Source organism: Mobula birostris, chromosome 10, assembly GCF_030028105.1.
Source record: "Mobula birostris isolate sMobBir1 chromosome 10, sMobBir1.hap1, whole genome shotgun sequence".
NCBI lineage: Eukaryota > Metazoa > Chordata > Chondrichthyes > Myliobatiformes > Myliobatidae > Mobula > Mobula birostris.
The window spans coordinates 52,327,237-52,341,001 of NC_092379.1; the positions used below are offsets into that span (position 1 = coordinate 52,327,237).

Here is a 13,765-nt window from a genome sequence, read left to right on the forward strand (position 1 = left end):
GTGGAGTCACTGAACCAGGAAGGAGGCCCTGGAAGGGGAATCAAATAGTATCAAACTGACAGTGAGTAAGATAGAGGATGATATAGGGACTGGGGTTGTGGAGAATGTAAGGATTTTATTAATTTTTTTAATGGATATACAGCATATAATAGGCCCTTCTGGCCCTTCGAGCTGCGCCACCCAATTTAACCCTAGTCTAATCACGGGACAATTTACAATGACCAATTAACCTACCAATTGGTATGTCTTTGGACTGTGGGAGGAAACCCACGCAGTCACCGGGAGAATGTACAAACTCCTTATAGGAATTGAATCCTGGTTGCTTGTCCTGTAAAGCGTTGTGCTAACCTCTATGCTACCGACCTCCCCAGGGTACTGGGCTTCCCAACATATGGTGGGAGTGACCATGACCTCTCCAGCAGGCAGTGTTGGAACAGGTGGGGAGAGAACTCAGGACCACCTCACAGAATAGGAAAATAGGGAAAATTCCAGGAGAGAGGTGGTGGGAACTGGAATCAGATCTGTAGGACTGCGGACCAGGACATTTGGCTCCATCCTTCCATGCTGACAGCTGGAGCTCGGCCTGACCTCCTGTAGTTCAAATCACCAGCCCCTCTAAACCCATGTCAACCCCTTACAATCCCTCTGCCAACTCCGTCTCTCCCCCAACCCGAGGCTGGACATTGGAAGTGGGGGAGGAAAGAGGACAGAATGATAGGGTGACATAAAAGTAGAAAATGCTGGAAACACTCAGGAGATTGAGTAGCATCTGTGGGAGAGAGGGTAGGGGTTGGACGAGGTTTGGAGACTGAGTCCTGCCACTTCTCCATGCCTCCCCCCCGAACCCCCGCTCCCTGATACTCACTCCATCACGAATCTATGAGTGACAGCAGTCACTTCAGGAGGTGGGAGGCGGCCCGGAGACACTTCCACTGTCTCACTGACTTCCATCACCGTCGGCAGTTTCTCTTCCAGCTCTGCCGTGGGAGGTCTGCACAGAGAGCATCAAGGAAACATTAGAATGAAAGGTGGGGGCATCTGTCAGTGGCTCCCTGTCTCTTCCGGACTGAAGCTCTCACCCTCAGACTCTGCCAGACTCAATGTCTCACTGTTATGCACACTTCCCAACACCGGGAATCTGCTTTCTAAAATGGCTCCTCCTATCTGTAATGTGCAGTAAAACAGAATTCTGTTCATAATCTCTCCCCTCCGCCGCCCCCACCAACTCCACCTGCCCCTCATCCACACCATCTTCCCTCCCCTTTTTCTCAGCTCCCCCTCCTCTCCTACGTGACCTACCACTTGCAGCTATTTGTCACCTCCACCTTTGGTCTCCCAGCTGCTGTCGCTGTCTCCACCCACCCCTCCTCATCCGGATCTACCTGCCACCCAGGTCTCGCTCCACCCCTTCTTATACCAGCAGTCAGTACAGGTGCAGGGTCGTGACCTGAAACGTCGACTCTCCATTTCCCTCCAGAGACACTAGCTGACCCGCTGAGTCCTGCCAGCTCATTGTCTTCATGGAGTCACAGAGTAATACGGCACAGAAACAGGCCCTTCAGCCCAACTGGTCCATGCTGACCACCGTAGGGAGCATCATTCCTGGGCTAGTCCCAGTTGCCCATGGTCAGTCACTAACCTTCCAAACCCTTCCCTCCATGTACCTATCCAACAGAGTTTTAAATGTTACAATTGTACCCACTTCGAACATTTCCTCTGGCAGCTCATTCCAGGTACTCACTGCCCCCTGTGCACAGAACTTACCTCTCAGGTCTCTTTTAAATCTCTCCCTCTTCTCTTGTATCTCTACCCTTTGATATTAGACTCGCCAAATCTGGGGAAAAGTCTATGAAACACTCATGACTTTATAAACCTCCAAGAGGTCACTTCTTATTCTCCTACACTCCAGCGTGACTGACCTCTCCCTGTAAGTCAGCTCTCTAGTCCGGGTACCAGCCTTGTGAATCTCTTCTGCACCCTCTGCAGCTTGACAGTGGTTTCCCTATTACAGGGTGACCAACACTGTACACTCTACTCCAAGTGAGGTCTGAACAATGACCTGTAGAACTGCAACATCATGTCCCTCCTGCTGAACTCGATGCCCTGACTGATGAAGGCCAGCATGCTAAAAGCTGCTTTCACTACTCTGTCTACTTGTGCAGCCAGAACACCTGGAGGAAATCCACACAGTCACTGGGAGAATGCACAAACACCTTGCAGACAGTGATAGGAATTGAACCTGGGTTGCCTGTACTGTAAAACTTTGTGCTACCCGCTTGGCTACCAAGATGCTTTCTAAGTTGAAAACCATTTCCCATTCCTCACCCATCTCCCTAACTGATCAAGATGGCTTTGTAATTCATTGAACCTAAATTTATTATCAACAAGACCCTCTAATTTAGTAACAACAGCAGTGTTGCTGGTCATACAGTTGAAGTCAGAAGTTTACATACACCTTAGCCAAATACATTTAAACTCAGTTTTTCACAATTCCTGACATTTAATCCTAGAAAACATTCCCTGTCGTAGGTCAGTTAGGATGAGTACTTTATTTTAAGAATGTGAAATGTCAGAATAATAGTAGAGAGAATGATTTATTTCAGCTTTTATTTCTTTCATCATTTTCCCAGTGGGTCAGAAGTTTACATACACTTTGTTAGTATTTGGTAGCATTGCCTTTAAATTGTTTAACTTGGGTCAAACATTTGGGGTAGCCTTCCACAAGCTTCTCACAGTAAGTTGTTGGAATTTTGTTCCATTCCTCCAGACAGAACTGGTGTAACTGAGTCACGTTTGTAGGCCTCCTTGCTCGCACATGCTTTTTCAGTTCTGCCCACAAATTTTCTATCGGATTGAGGTCAGGGCTTTGTGATGGCCACTCCAATACCTTGACTTTGTTGTCTTTAAGCAATTTTGCCACTACTTTGGAGGTATGCTTGGGGTCATTATCCATTTGGAAGACCCATTTGCGACCAAGCTTTAACTTCCTGGCTGATGTCTTGAGGTGTTGCTTCAATACATCCACATAATTTTCCTTCCTCATGATGCCATCTATTTTGTGAAGTGCACCAGTCCCTCCTGCAGCAAAGCACCCCCACAACATGATGCTGCCACCCACATGCTTCACGGTTGGGATGGTGTTCCTCGGCTTGCAAGCCTCACCCTTTTTCCTCCAAACATGACGATGGTCATTATGGCCAAACAGTTCAATTCTTGTTTCGTCAGACCAGAGGACATTTCTCCAAAAAGTAAGATCTTCGTCCCCATGTGCACTTGCAAACTGTAGTCTGGCTTTTTTATGGCGGTTTTGGAGCAGTGGCTTCTTCCTTGCTGAGCAGCCTTTCAGGTTATGTCGATATAGGACTCGTTTTACTGTGGATGTAGATACTTGTCTACCTGTTTCCTCCAGCATCTTCACAAGGTCCTTTGCTGTTGTTCTGGGATTGATTTGCACTTATCCTGCCAAAGTACGTTCATCTCTAGGAGACAGAATGCGTCTCCCTCCCGAGCAGTATGACGGCTGCGTGGTCCCATGGTGTTTATACTTGCGAACTATTGCTTGTACAGGTGAATGTGGTAACTTCAGGCATTTGGAAATTGCTCCCAAGGATGAACCAAACTTGACATCATTTTCTGACCTCAGTCCGATAGAAAATTTGGGCAGAACTGAAAAAGCATGTGCGAGCAAGGAGACCTACAAACCTGACTCAGTTACACCAGTACTGTCTGGGGGAATGGAACAAAATTCCAGCAACTTACTGTGAGAAGCTTGTGGAGGGCCACCCAAAACGCTTGACCCAAGTTAAACGAATTAAAGGCAATGCTACCAAATACTGACAAAGTATTTGGTTTGTATTCTGACTCACTGGGAAAGTGATGAAAGAAATAAAAGCTGAAATAAATCATTCTCTCTACTATTATTCTGACATTTCACATTCTTAAAATAGTGATCCTAACTATCCTAAGACAGGGAATGTTTTCTAGGACTAAATGTCAGGAATTGTGAAAAACTGAGTTTAAATGTATTTGGCTAAGGTGTATGTAAACTTCTGACTTCAACTGTACCAAGTATGTTCACATCTAGATCAGTTATATTAATAATGAATAACAGAGGTCCCAGCACCTACACCTGGGGCACCCCACTAATCACACGCCTCCAGTTGGAGAATCGACCTTCCACCATTATCCTGTGAATTCCATTATGGAGCCAATTCCAAATCTACCTCGTTAGCTCTCCCTGAACTCCTCTTCCTGTCCATCAGCCCACAGTTTCTGTTCACAAGATTAAGACTTACTGGCTGACACAAAGTGGAACACACATCTGTCATAGTTTTTAACTCCAGAAACTAAAAGGGAGAAAAACAGGGGAGCCTGGAGTACTTGTGTATTTAGTTGTGTTTTAGTGAGACAGTCACGTGTGATGTGGTGACGTGATGACGTTTGCCATTCACGTACTCCTTACATATAACCCATAATGAATAATATAACAAAGAATGCATAATCAAACAATGTATTTACAATAAGACTCAGTTATTGAACACATACAACATCCTGTCCACCAGACTGCCCTTCCTGTCTTGACAAGCAGACTGGAACATGTTCCTGTTTCACAACTTTACTTGAGAGCACTTGGTCCGGCTGACCACACTCCCCAGACTGTGCTGCCTGTGGGGAATGTAGTGACAGGCTCACTTCTCAACACCACAAAACCTTTCCACCACTGACAAAGCACAAGTTAGCTGCCTGGATCAGTGTCTCAGTAAAGCAGGGTCCTGGTGAGATGTTGTGTACTGGTCTGGTCTCCCCTACCTAAGTGCATGAGAGGGAGATGTACTTATTTACCCAGAACTCAACTCCTCCTCTGGGTCACTTTGCCAAAGACCTCAATACCTTTATTATTTAAACGTTTTCTCCCTCCTCTTTAAATATTTCTGATGATCCTGTTCCCACCATCCTCAGAGAGAGAGAATTTCAGAGCTTTACCATAGCATGGTCTGGCAGCTGCCCTGCCCAAGTCCACAAGAGACTGTAAAATTATGGACACAGTTCAGTCCAGCCCAGAATCCAGCCTCCCCACCATTTGTTTCACTGCCCATAATGCCACTGGCGTTTAGAGCAGCAATGGAGGTACTTCATCTCTGGTGAAGTTCAGGGCTTCCCTCATCATGTCAGTAGCTACCTCTCGGTTTTCACTACTGTCAGTCATGCAAGTCACACTCAGATGTAGGATTCTTCATTGCAGTTTCTGTAACAATTTTGTTTGACCAGTCAGGGTTGTTAGCCCTGAGTGAACCCCTGAACCTGGGGGATCAGTGGACCACTCTTAGTTTGGCCCCTACCCTTTGACCTGTTTGGCATTGGTGACCCTACCAGGAGCCGAAGCATAAAGCCCTAACTCCAGCCAACACAGCTCTCCGGGCCATTGTGGCACACAATTGTCCAAACCACAACAAGGTACAGGAGTGAGATATGCCAACCAGTGGAATGGTGCCGCAGCAACAACCTGGCTTTCACCATCAGTAAGATGGAAGAGCTGATTGTGGACTTCAGGAAGGGTAAGATGAAGGAACATACACCAACCCTCATAGAGGGATCAGAAGTGGAGAGAGTGAGCAGCTTCAAGTTCCTGGGTGTCAAGATCTCTGAGGATCTAACCTGGTCCCAACATATTGATGTAGTCATTGATATAGGCAAGACAGCGGCTATACTTTATTAGGAGTTTGAAGTGATTTGGCATGTCAACAAATACACTCAAAAACTTCTATAGTTGTACTGTGGAGAGCATTCTGACAGGCTGCATCACTGTCTGGTATGGAGGGGCTACTGCACAGGACCGAAAGAAGCTGCAGAAGGTTGTAAATCTAGTCATCTTCATCTTGGACACTAGCCTACAAAGTACCCAGGACATCTTTAGGGACCGGTGTCTCAGAAAGGCAGTGTCCATCATTAAAGACCTCCAGCACCCAGGAGATGCTCTTTTCTCACTGTTACCAACAAGTAGGAGATACAGAAGCCTGAAGGCACACACTCAGTGATTCAGGGACAGCTTCTTCCCCTCCGCTATCCGATTCCTAAATGGATATTGAACCCGTGAACACTGCCTCACATTTTTAATGTACAGTATTTCTGTTTCTGCACATTTTAAATAATCTGTTCAATATACATAATTGATTTATGTGTTTATTTATTTTTTCAAATTATTATTTTTTTCTGTCTCTGCTAGATTATGCTGCTGCTAAGTTAACAAATTTCACGTCACACGCCGGTGATAATCAACCTGATTCTATTCCTCTTGGAGGACTCACTCCACCATACAATCCGGCTACAGCTTGGACAAGTAATCAACGTAATCAAAGTCCATCAGTTCAGTCCATGATGTAAACCAGCCTCCCCACCATGCACACCATCTGCACTATGGGAAAGCACCCAACATAATCAAAGTTTCCTCCCACATCCAGTCATCTCCCCCTTTCCACAGAGGAGAAGACATGTACACCAGGCTCAAGGACAGCTTCCATCCCATTATTACAAGTTCAAGACCAAGAAGTCAAGGAGCCTTGTTCTTAGGAGAGGAAAGCTGGGACTTTCATTTCACCCTTTGTGGAGAGGAGTTTCCATCCATTCAGGACCAACCAGTTAAGAGCCTCGGGCGATGGTACACAGAGGAGCTGAGAGACACCAAGAGGGTTCAAGAGACAGGAGGACAGATCAGCAGGTCTGATGTCTGTTGACGAGCGTGGCTTGCCTGGCAAGTTGAAGTTGTGGTGCTTGCAGTATGGACTGATGCCACGGATAATGTGGCCACTAACTGTCTATGAAGTGGCAATGTCCCATGTTGAGGCAATGGAACAGAAGATCAACAAGTATGTGAAGAAGTGGCTTGGAGTACCGAGCAGCCTCACCAATGTTGCAATCCACAGTAGCCAGACAAAGCTTACCATCTCAGTGCAATCCCTTGTTGAGGAGGTCAAGGTGGCCAAGGTAAGATCATTCTTGATGCTTTGAGACGCAAAAGACCCTGTCATCAAGAACACCCAGCCGGATGTGAGATCAGGCAGGAAGTGGTCAGCCCGTGTAGCAGTTGATGAGGCAGAGTTTAGATTGAAGCACAAGGAGATGGTTGGGGCTATCCAGCTAGGCCGCCAGGGACTTGGGTGGACAACCCACAAGTGGTGGTCATCTTCTACAGGTAAGGAGCGCCGTGAGCTTGTAACGCAGGAAATATGAGAGGTAGAAGAGGAGAAGAGGTTAACTAAAACAGCTGGCCTGGCGAAACAAGGGGCTTGGACCCGGTGGGAAAGCGTTGAACAACGACATCTATCTTGGAATATTCTGTGGCAGATGGAATCGCTCCGCATTTCTTTTTTATGCAGAACAGCGTACGATCTGCTCCCAACACCTGCCAACCTCAGCACCTGGTATGAAGATAAGACAGATAGGCGTGCTGCTTGTGGCGAGAAGGGAACACTTCAACATATCTTGAATGCATGCAGAGTCAATCTTTCCAGCGGCATGTACACTTGGAGACATAACAACGTTCTCAAAGTTGAGCAGAGAGTACTGCAGCACAACTTATCTCATCTTGCTGCACAGAACATCGCATATTTGTGAAAGAAGGCTCCAAGTCAAGGGTGTATAGCGCAGGCTCACGATCAAGCATACTTTCTTCAGCCAATGACTGGTGTGTCAAGGCCGACCTGGACGGGAAAGGCAGTTTTCCGGAGCAAAAAGCTTTCACCACATTGCGTCCAGATATAATCGTATGGTCTGACACCAGTAGAGAAATGGTTATTGGTGAACTCACAGTCCCCTGGGAAGACAACATCGATGAAGCCCATGAGCGCAAGTTAACCAAGTATGCAGAGTTGAGATCAGAGTGCAGAGACAGAGGGTGGAAGGTCTCATGCTATCCATTCGAAGTAGGCTGCCGTGGGTTTATTGCGTTCACTCTCCAGAAGTGGCTGCATGACCTTGGCTTCACTATATGAGAGATCAAGTCAACCAGCAGGGCTGTAGCTGAGGCAGCAGAGAAAGGATCAACATGGGTGTGGACCAAGTACATCCAGAAGGGCAGTTAGTCGGACAGTGTATACGTATCTTGCAAACCCTTCAGTAGTTGCATAGACACCTGAAGAGTAGACTATCTGTTGGATGGAAGTGACCAACACTCTGATAGAGGCAGATGCCAAGTTTTTAAGCTCACCAGTGGGAAGGTGGTGCTTTAGCACTGCTGGCCCACCACCTTGAGGGAGTCTTGATCATAAGCGGGCCGAAACTCCTGAAGACAGGTGGCAGATGAACTGATGATCCCACTGGTGATAGCACAGGACAGTTAACATCTTAGTCCATGTGTATTTTGTAACTCTAAGTCTCTTGAATGGCCCTCTTGTATAATAAAGATAAACTCTTGATCTTTCAGTCTGCCTGGCAGTGCTCCTTGCAGTTTATTTGTCCACCTGCACTTTCTCTGTAACTGTATCACTTCGGGTTCCTCTTTCCACTACCTCAACGTACTTCTGTTTCACACCGGATGGATAAAAGCATAACAGACTTTTCGCCCATTCTGTATCTTGGCACATGTGACAATATATAAACCAATTACCTCTGCATAAAGAAATTTCTAACCACCCCCGTAGAAAGACTGCCCCTTACCTTGTAACTCTGTCCTCTCATTCAACTCTCCCACTTGTGAAAACATCCCATCACCTCCCCTGTCCTGCCCCCTTGTTTCACTAAGGGGCACCCCTCATTCTTCGACGCTACAAAGACAGACCCAAGTTGTTTAACCTTTCATATAGGACCACCCTCAGATTCAGGAATTAACGAGATGACTCTCCTTTGGACTGCACCCACTGCTACTATGTCCCTTGTAATAGGGGACAAAAACTGTACACCATACTCCAGGTTTGACGTCAACAACCTCCCGTACAAACATAATAAAACTTCCTTGGTTTTAAACTCCAAACCATTTATACATCATGGAAACAGGCCCTTTGGTCCAACTCCCCCATGCTGAGCAAAACTGCAAAGTAAGCTTATCCAATTTGCATATGTTTGACTCAAGCCTTTTGATGGATTGGGTCCAGACTGTTGTATTTATTGTGTTTTTCGTTCTGGTTTAAGCTTCCTTTCCACTTGCTTATGTGTTTGTATAATCCTGTGTCTGTGGACTTTAAGTAACTTGCAGTAATTTGGTTCTATACTTCTGTAGTTTCCTTGCCTGCAAAGCTAAAATGTGACTCAGTCACTACCTGCTAAACTCGTCTAAGCTAGCGCAAACCAGTTTGCAGTACAAAAGGAAACAGTGTTCACCTGCACACAAAGAGATTCTGCAGATGCTGGGAATGCAGAGCAATGCACACAAATTGCTGGAGGAACTCAGCAGGTCAGGTAGCATCTATGGAAATGAATAAACAGTCAACGTTTCAGGCCGAGGTCCTTTGTCAGGACTGGAAAGGGGAGGATGCCAGAATAAAAAGGTGGGGAGGGGTGAGGGGAAGGAGGACAAGCTAGAAGGTGATAGCTGAAGCCGGGTGGGCAGGAAAGTTAAAGGGGTGGAGAAGAAGGAATCGGATAGGAGAGGTGAGGGGACCAGAGGAGAAAGGGAAGGTGGAAGGGGACCAGGGTGAGTTGATAGGTAGTTGAGGGCAAGTGGTAAGAGGCCAGTGTGGGGAATAGAAGAGGAGGAAGGGGGAGGTAAAAATTACGAGATGGAGAAATCAATATTTATGCCATCAAGGTTGGAGGTTACCTCGACAGGATATGAGGTGTTGCTCCTCCACCCTGAGAGTGTCTGCATTGTGGTAAATGAGGAGGCCATGGACTGACATATAGGAATGGGGATAGGAATTAAAATGGTTGTTCACCAGGAAATTCTGCTTTTGGCAGGTGGAGCGGAGGCGTTCACATTCCAGTTACAGACCCTTACGTTCTACAGTTCCTATGTTACTTCTCTGCCTTGCCTGCTAATGCAGGCTGACCCCTGTCTGACCTGTAGCATGTTGAACATATGATAAAATGAGTGCAACCAGCAGATTTCAGCCTCATTCTTGCCTTACAAAGAATCTTTTGGACTATTTCATCTGCAGATCCAACACTTTTCTATCCATGTACCTGTCCAAGAACCTTTTAAATGTTGTCAATGTATCTGCTTCAACCACTTCCAGTGGCAACTCGTTCATACACTGTCCACCATCTGCGTGAAAAAGCTGACCCTCAGCTTCCTAGTAAGTCTCTCCCCTCTCACCTTAAACCTATGCCCTCTGGTTCTTGACTCTGGAAGTCTAGGGGAAAGACCGTGCACATTCAACCTGACAATGTCCCTCATAAATTTACACATCTCTATAAGATCATCCCTCGTTCTCCAGTGGTCCAATGAATAAAGCCCCAGCCTGTCCAACCTCTCTCCATCACCCAGACCAAGACCTGGCAATGTCCCCATAGGTCTCCTCTGCACTCTTTCCAGCTTAATGGCATCTTTCCTCATAGAAGGTTGGCCAAAATTAAACACAATATTTCAAAATCAATTTCACCAACACCCTGTACAACAGCAGCACAGTATTTGAATGATTCTGCTTTTTACCTTCTTATGTTCCCTTTATCCCCGGGGGATTTGACGCATCTCTCAGTCTGGGTTCCTACGACGCCAAACTTACCTGCTTTCCTCTGGTGACTTGATTGGGGACCGGGATACTTCAGGCTCCGACTCCTCCAGTGACCCTGAAGGAAAGCGGAGGGAGACAGGATCAGCCATGCTACAATGTTTGATATGGTGAAATTTCCTCTACTCGTCCCACCACGCACTCTTAGGGGCAGGGATTCCTCCATACCATTAGCATATCACAGAAATTAGCGGGAAGCTAGAGGATTGGGAAGCTTTTCAAAACCAAAAAGAAGATAACTGAAAAAGCAAAAAGAAAAAAGATGAAATGTGAAGGCAAGCAATTCAATAATTGAAAGAGGATACCAAAGGGTTTCTCAGATGTATGAGTAAGGAAGAGGCAAGAGTGGATATTGGACTGCTGGAAAATTAGTAATGGATGACAAAGAAATGGTAGATGTACTGAACTGGTATTTTAAGGATTAAGGATGTGGTTTCAGGGTACTTGGAGGCACATGATAAAATAGGCCAAAGTCAGCATGGTTTCCTTAAGGGGAAATCTTGCCTGACAAATCTGTTGGAAACTTTTGAGGAAATAACCAGTAGGATAGTCAAAGGAGTCAGTGGATACTGTTTACCTGGATTTTCAGAAGGCCATTGACAAGCTGCCGTACATCAGACTGCTGAGCAAGATATGAGCTCATAGTACTATAGAAAAGATGGTTCGAGCATTGGCTGACTGGCAGGAGGTAAAGAGTGGGAATAAAGGGGGCCTTTTCTGGTTGGCTGCTTGACGAGTGTTTTGCAGGGGTCAGTGTTGGGACTGTTTCTTTTCACATTAATATGTCACTGATCTGGATGATGGAATCGATGATTTTGTGGCCACGTTTGCAGATGATACAAAAATATGTGGAGGGACAAGTAGTGTTGAGGAAGCAGGGAAGCTGTAGAAGAAGAATGATTAGGAGAAAGAGCAAAGAGTGGTAGATGGAACGCAATGTAGGGAAGTGTATGGTCACTTATTTTGGTAGAAGGAATAAAGGTACAGTCTATTTACTAAATCGGAGCAAATTCAGAAATCAAAGTGTAAAGGGACCTGGGAGTCCTCATGGAAGATTTCATAAAGGCTCATTGACAGTTTGAGTCAGTGGTGAGGAAAGCAAATACAATGTCTGGAGTTGAAAGAATTGGGGGGTGGTGTTGATCTCACTGAACCTATGGATATTGAAAGGTCCAGGTAGAGTGGACGTGGAGAGGATGTTTCCTATAGTTGGGGAGTCTAAGATCTGAGGGCACAGCTTCAGAATAGGACATCCTTTTAGAACCTGATGAGGAGGAATTCTTTTAGCTAGCAGGAAGTGAATCTGTGGGATTCATTTCCACAGATGGCTGTGGAGGCCAAGTCATTGGGTATATTTAAAGCAGAGCTTAAAAGGTTTGTGATTAGTAAGGGTGTCAAGGGTTATAGGAGAAGGTAAGAGAACACGGTTGAGAGGGGTAATCATGATGGAATGGTGGAGCAAACTCAATGGGCTGAATGGCCTAATTCTGCTCCTATGTCTTATGGTCTACAAGTAATCTGGAGCCTTGAGATGTGACAGCAGGGAACCATGAGTTAGATTCAGCATGTAACATGAGCTCAGTGCTCTTCAGGTACTGGGACTGGGTCTCCCCACAGCAACACATACCTGTCAAAGTTAGCTGAGGTATGCTTGGCTCCAGGGTCTCTCGGAGAACCTGAAATGAAAGGAAACGTGTGGTTAGTGAATGGACAAGGGATGTGGATGCGTGGGGTGGGGTGGGGTTTTGTTGGGAGGTGAGGAAAATCATTTGGCTTCAGCCTGCATGTCCATGCCATCCGAGGGTTTTCCAGTGATGCAACACTACCTGCCAGGCTCCGGGAGGATATGGATGAGAGAGGTGAAAGGGTGAGGGTAAAATATAATGCGGAATATTGGAGGATGGCATGCCAGCTGGCACTGATGATGACCCACATTTCCAGCAACTTGGGTCCTTCTCTCTCTCTCCCTCTTGGGCTGAGGTGCTCTGGTGCAGAGGAGACGAGGGCAGGGACAAGTCAGCCACGATGGTATTGAACAGCAGGGGAAACTCGAGAGGCCATGTTTGCTGCTGTGTGTGTAAGAGAGAAGGTGAATGTTTTCTGGGGGCGTCACAGTCAAGTGGACTGCGACCTTGCATGGTGGGGGGAGCAGGATGTGGAGGGGCCAAGCCGTCTCCTCACGTTCCTCACTTGGACAGATCCTCACCTCCATCTCGAGAGCCTCCAGCCTGCGCCTGGCACTGTAGTCCACCGGCTCAGTCCTGGCACACCTCGTCCACAGCTGTCGCAGCGCAGGGGCCGTCCATGGCTCTGCAGATAACAAGAGTGAACAGGCGCCTGTGAGAGAGGTGGGGAGGATCAACTGGCTGTGAGCTAAGTGCAGAGGTGCAGCACTGGGGACAGGCCGGGGTCAGACAGCAATGAATATCCCACTCAACCGCAGGCTTGGGAAAATGGGAGCCCCTTCAGAAAAGGGGAGGCAGAGTGAGGTTTGGGAACTGGAGGGAAGAGTTTGGGAGAGGTTACGGTAGATGTGTAGATGGGAAGGGGTCTGTGAACTGATGGGCAGTTGTGTGGGAGGGAGAGTAGGTCTGTGGATGGAGGGTATGTGAGGACAGGTGGTTTGTGGACAGGGTAAGGGTGTGTGTGGATGGGGATGGTTTGTGTTGATAGGGGTGTTGATGTGGATGGAGGGAGGTTGTGGCTGGATAGAGGTGTGTGTAGATAGGGTAGGGGTGATATGGACGGGTAGGGGTGATATGGACGGGCAGGGGGTGTCTGTAGATAGGGTAGGGGTGATATGGACGGGCAGGGGGTGTTTGTAGATAGGGTAGGGGTGATATGGACGGGCAGGGGGTGTCTGTAGATAGGGTAGGGGTGATATGGACGGGCAGGGGGTGATATGGACGGGCAGGGGGTGTCTGTAGATAGGGTAGGGGTGATATGGACGGGCAGGGGGTGTCTGTAGATAGGGTAGGGGTGATATGGACGGGCAGGGGGTGATATGGACGGGGGTTGAGTGGGGGTGTGGTGTCTGCCGGGATTTCCTGTGTCTGGTTTAACTGTCAGATGTGATCAGGGAATCTCAGAGCATGTACTCTCTC

At 47.1% G+C, this 13,765-nt stretch overlaps 1 protein-coding gene across 1 annotated transcript in view; it reads right to left on the reverse strand.

Moving 5' to 3' along the window:
• The window catches only part of LOC140203680 (meiotic recombination protein REC8 homolog), a 40,230-nt gene that overhangs the window by 1,676 nt on the left and 24,789 nt on the right, over positions 1-13,765 (reverse strand). The window contains exons 6-9 of the mRNA XM_072269727.1: positions 12,868-12,971; positions 12,289-12,337; positions 10,656-10,719; positions 866-991 (exon numbers count right to left, since the gene is read on the reverse strand). Of these exons, the coding sequence (XP_072125828.1) occupies positions 866-991; positions 10,656-10,719; positions 12,289-12,337; positions 12,868-12,971 (343 nt within the window). The remainder of the gene's footprint in view (positions 1-865; positions 992-10,655; positions 10,720-12,288; positions 12,338-12,867; positions 12,972-13,765) is intronic.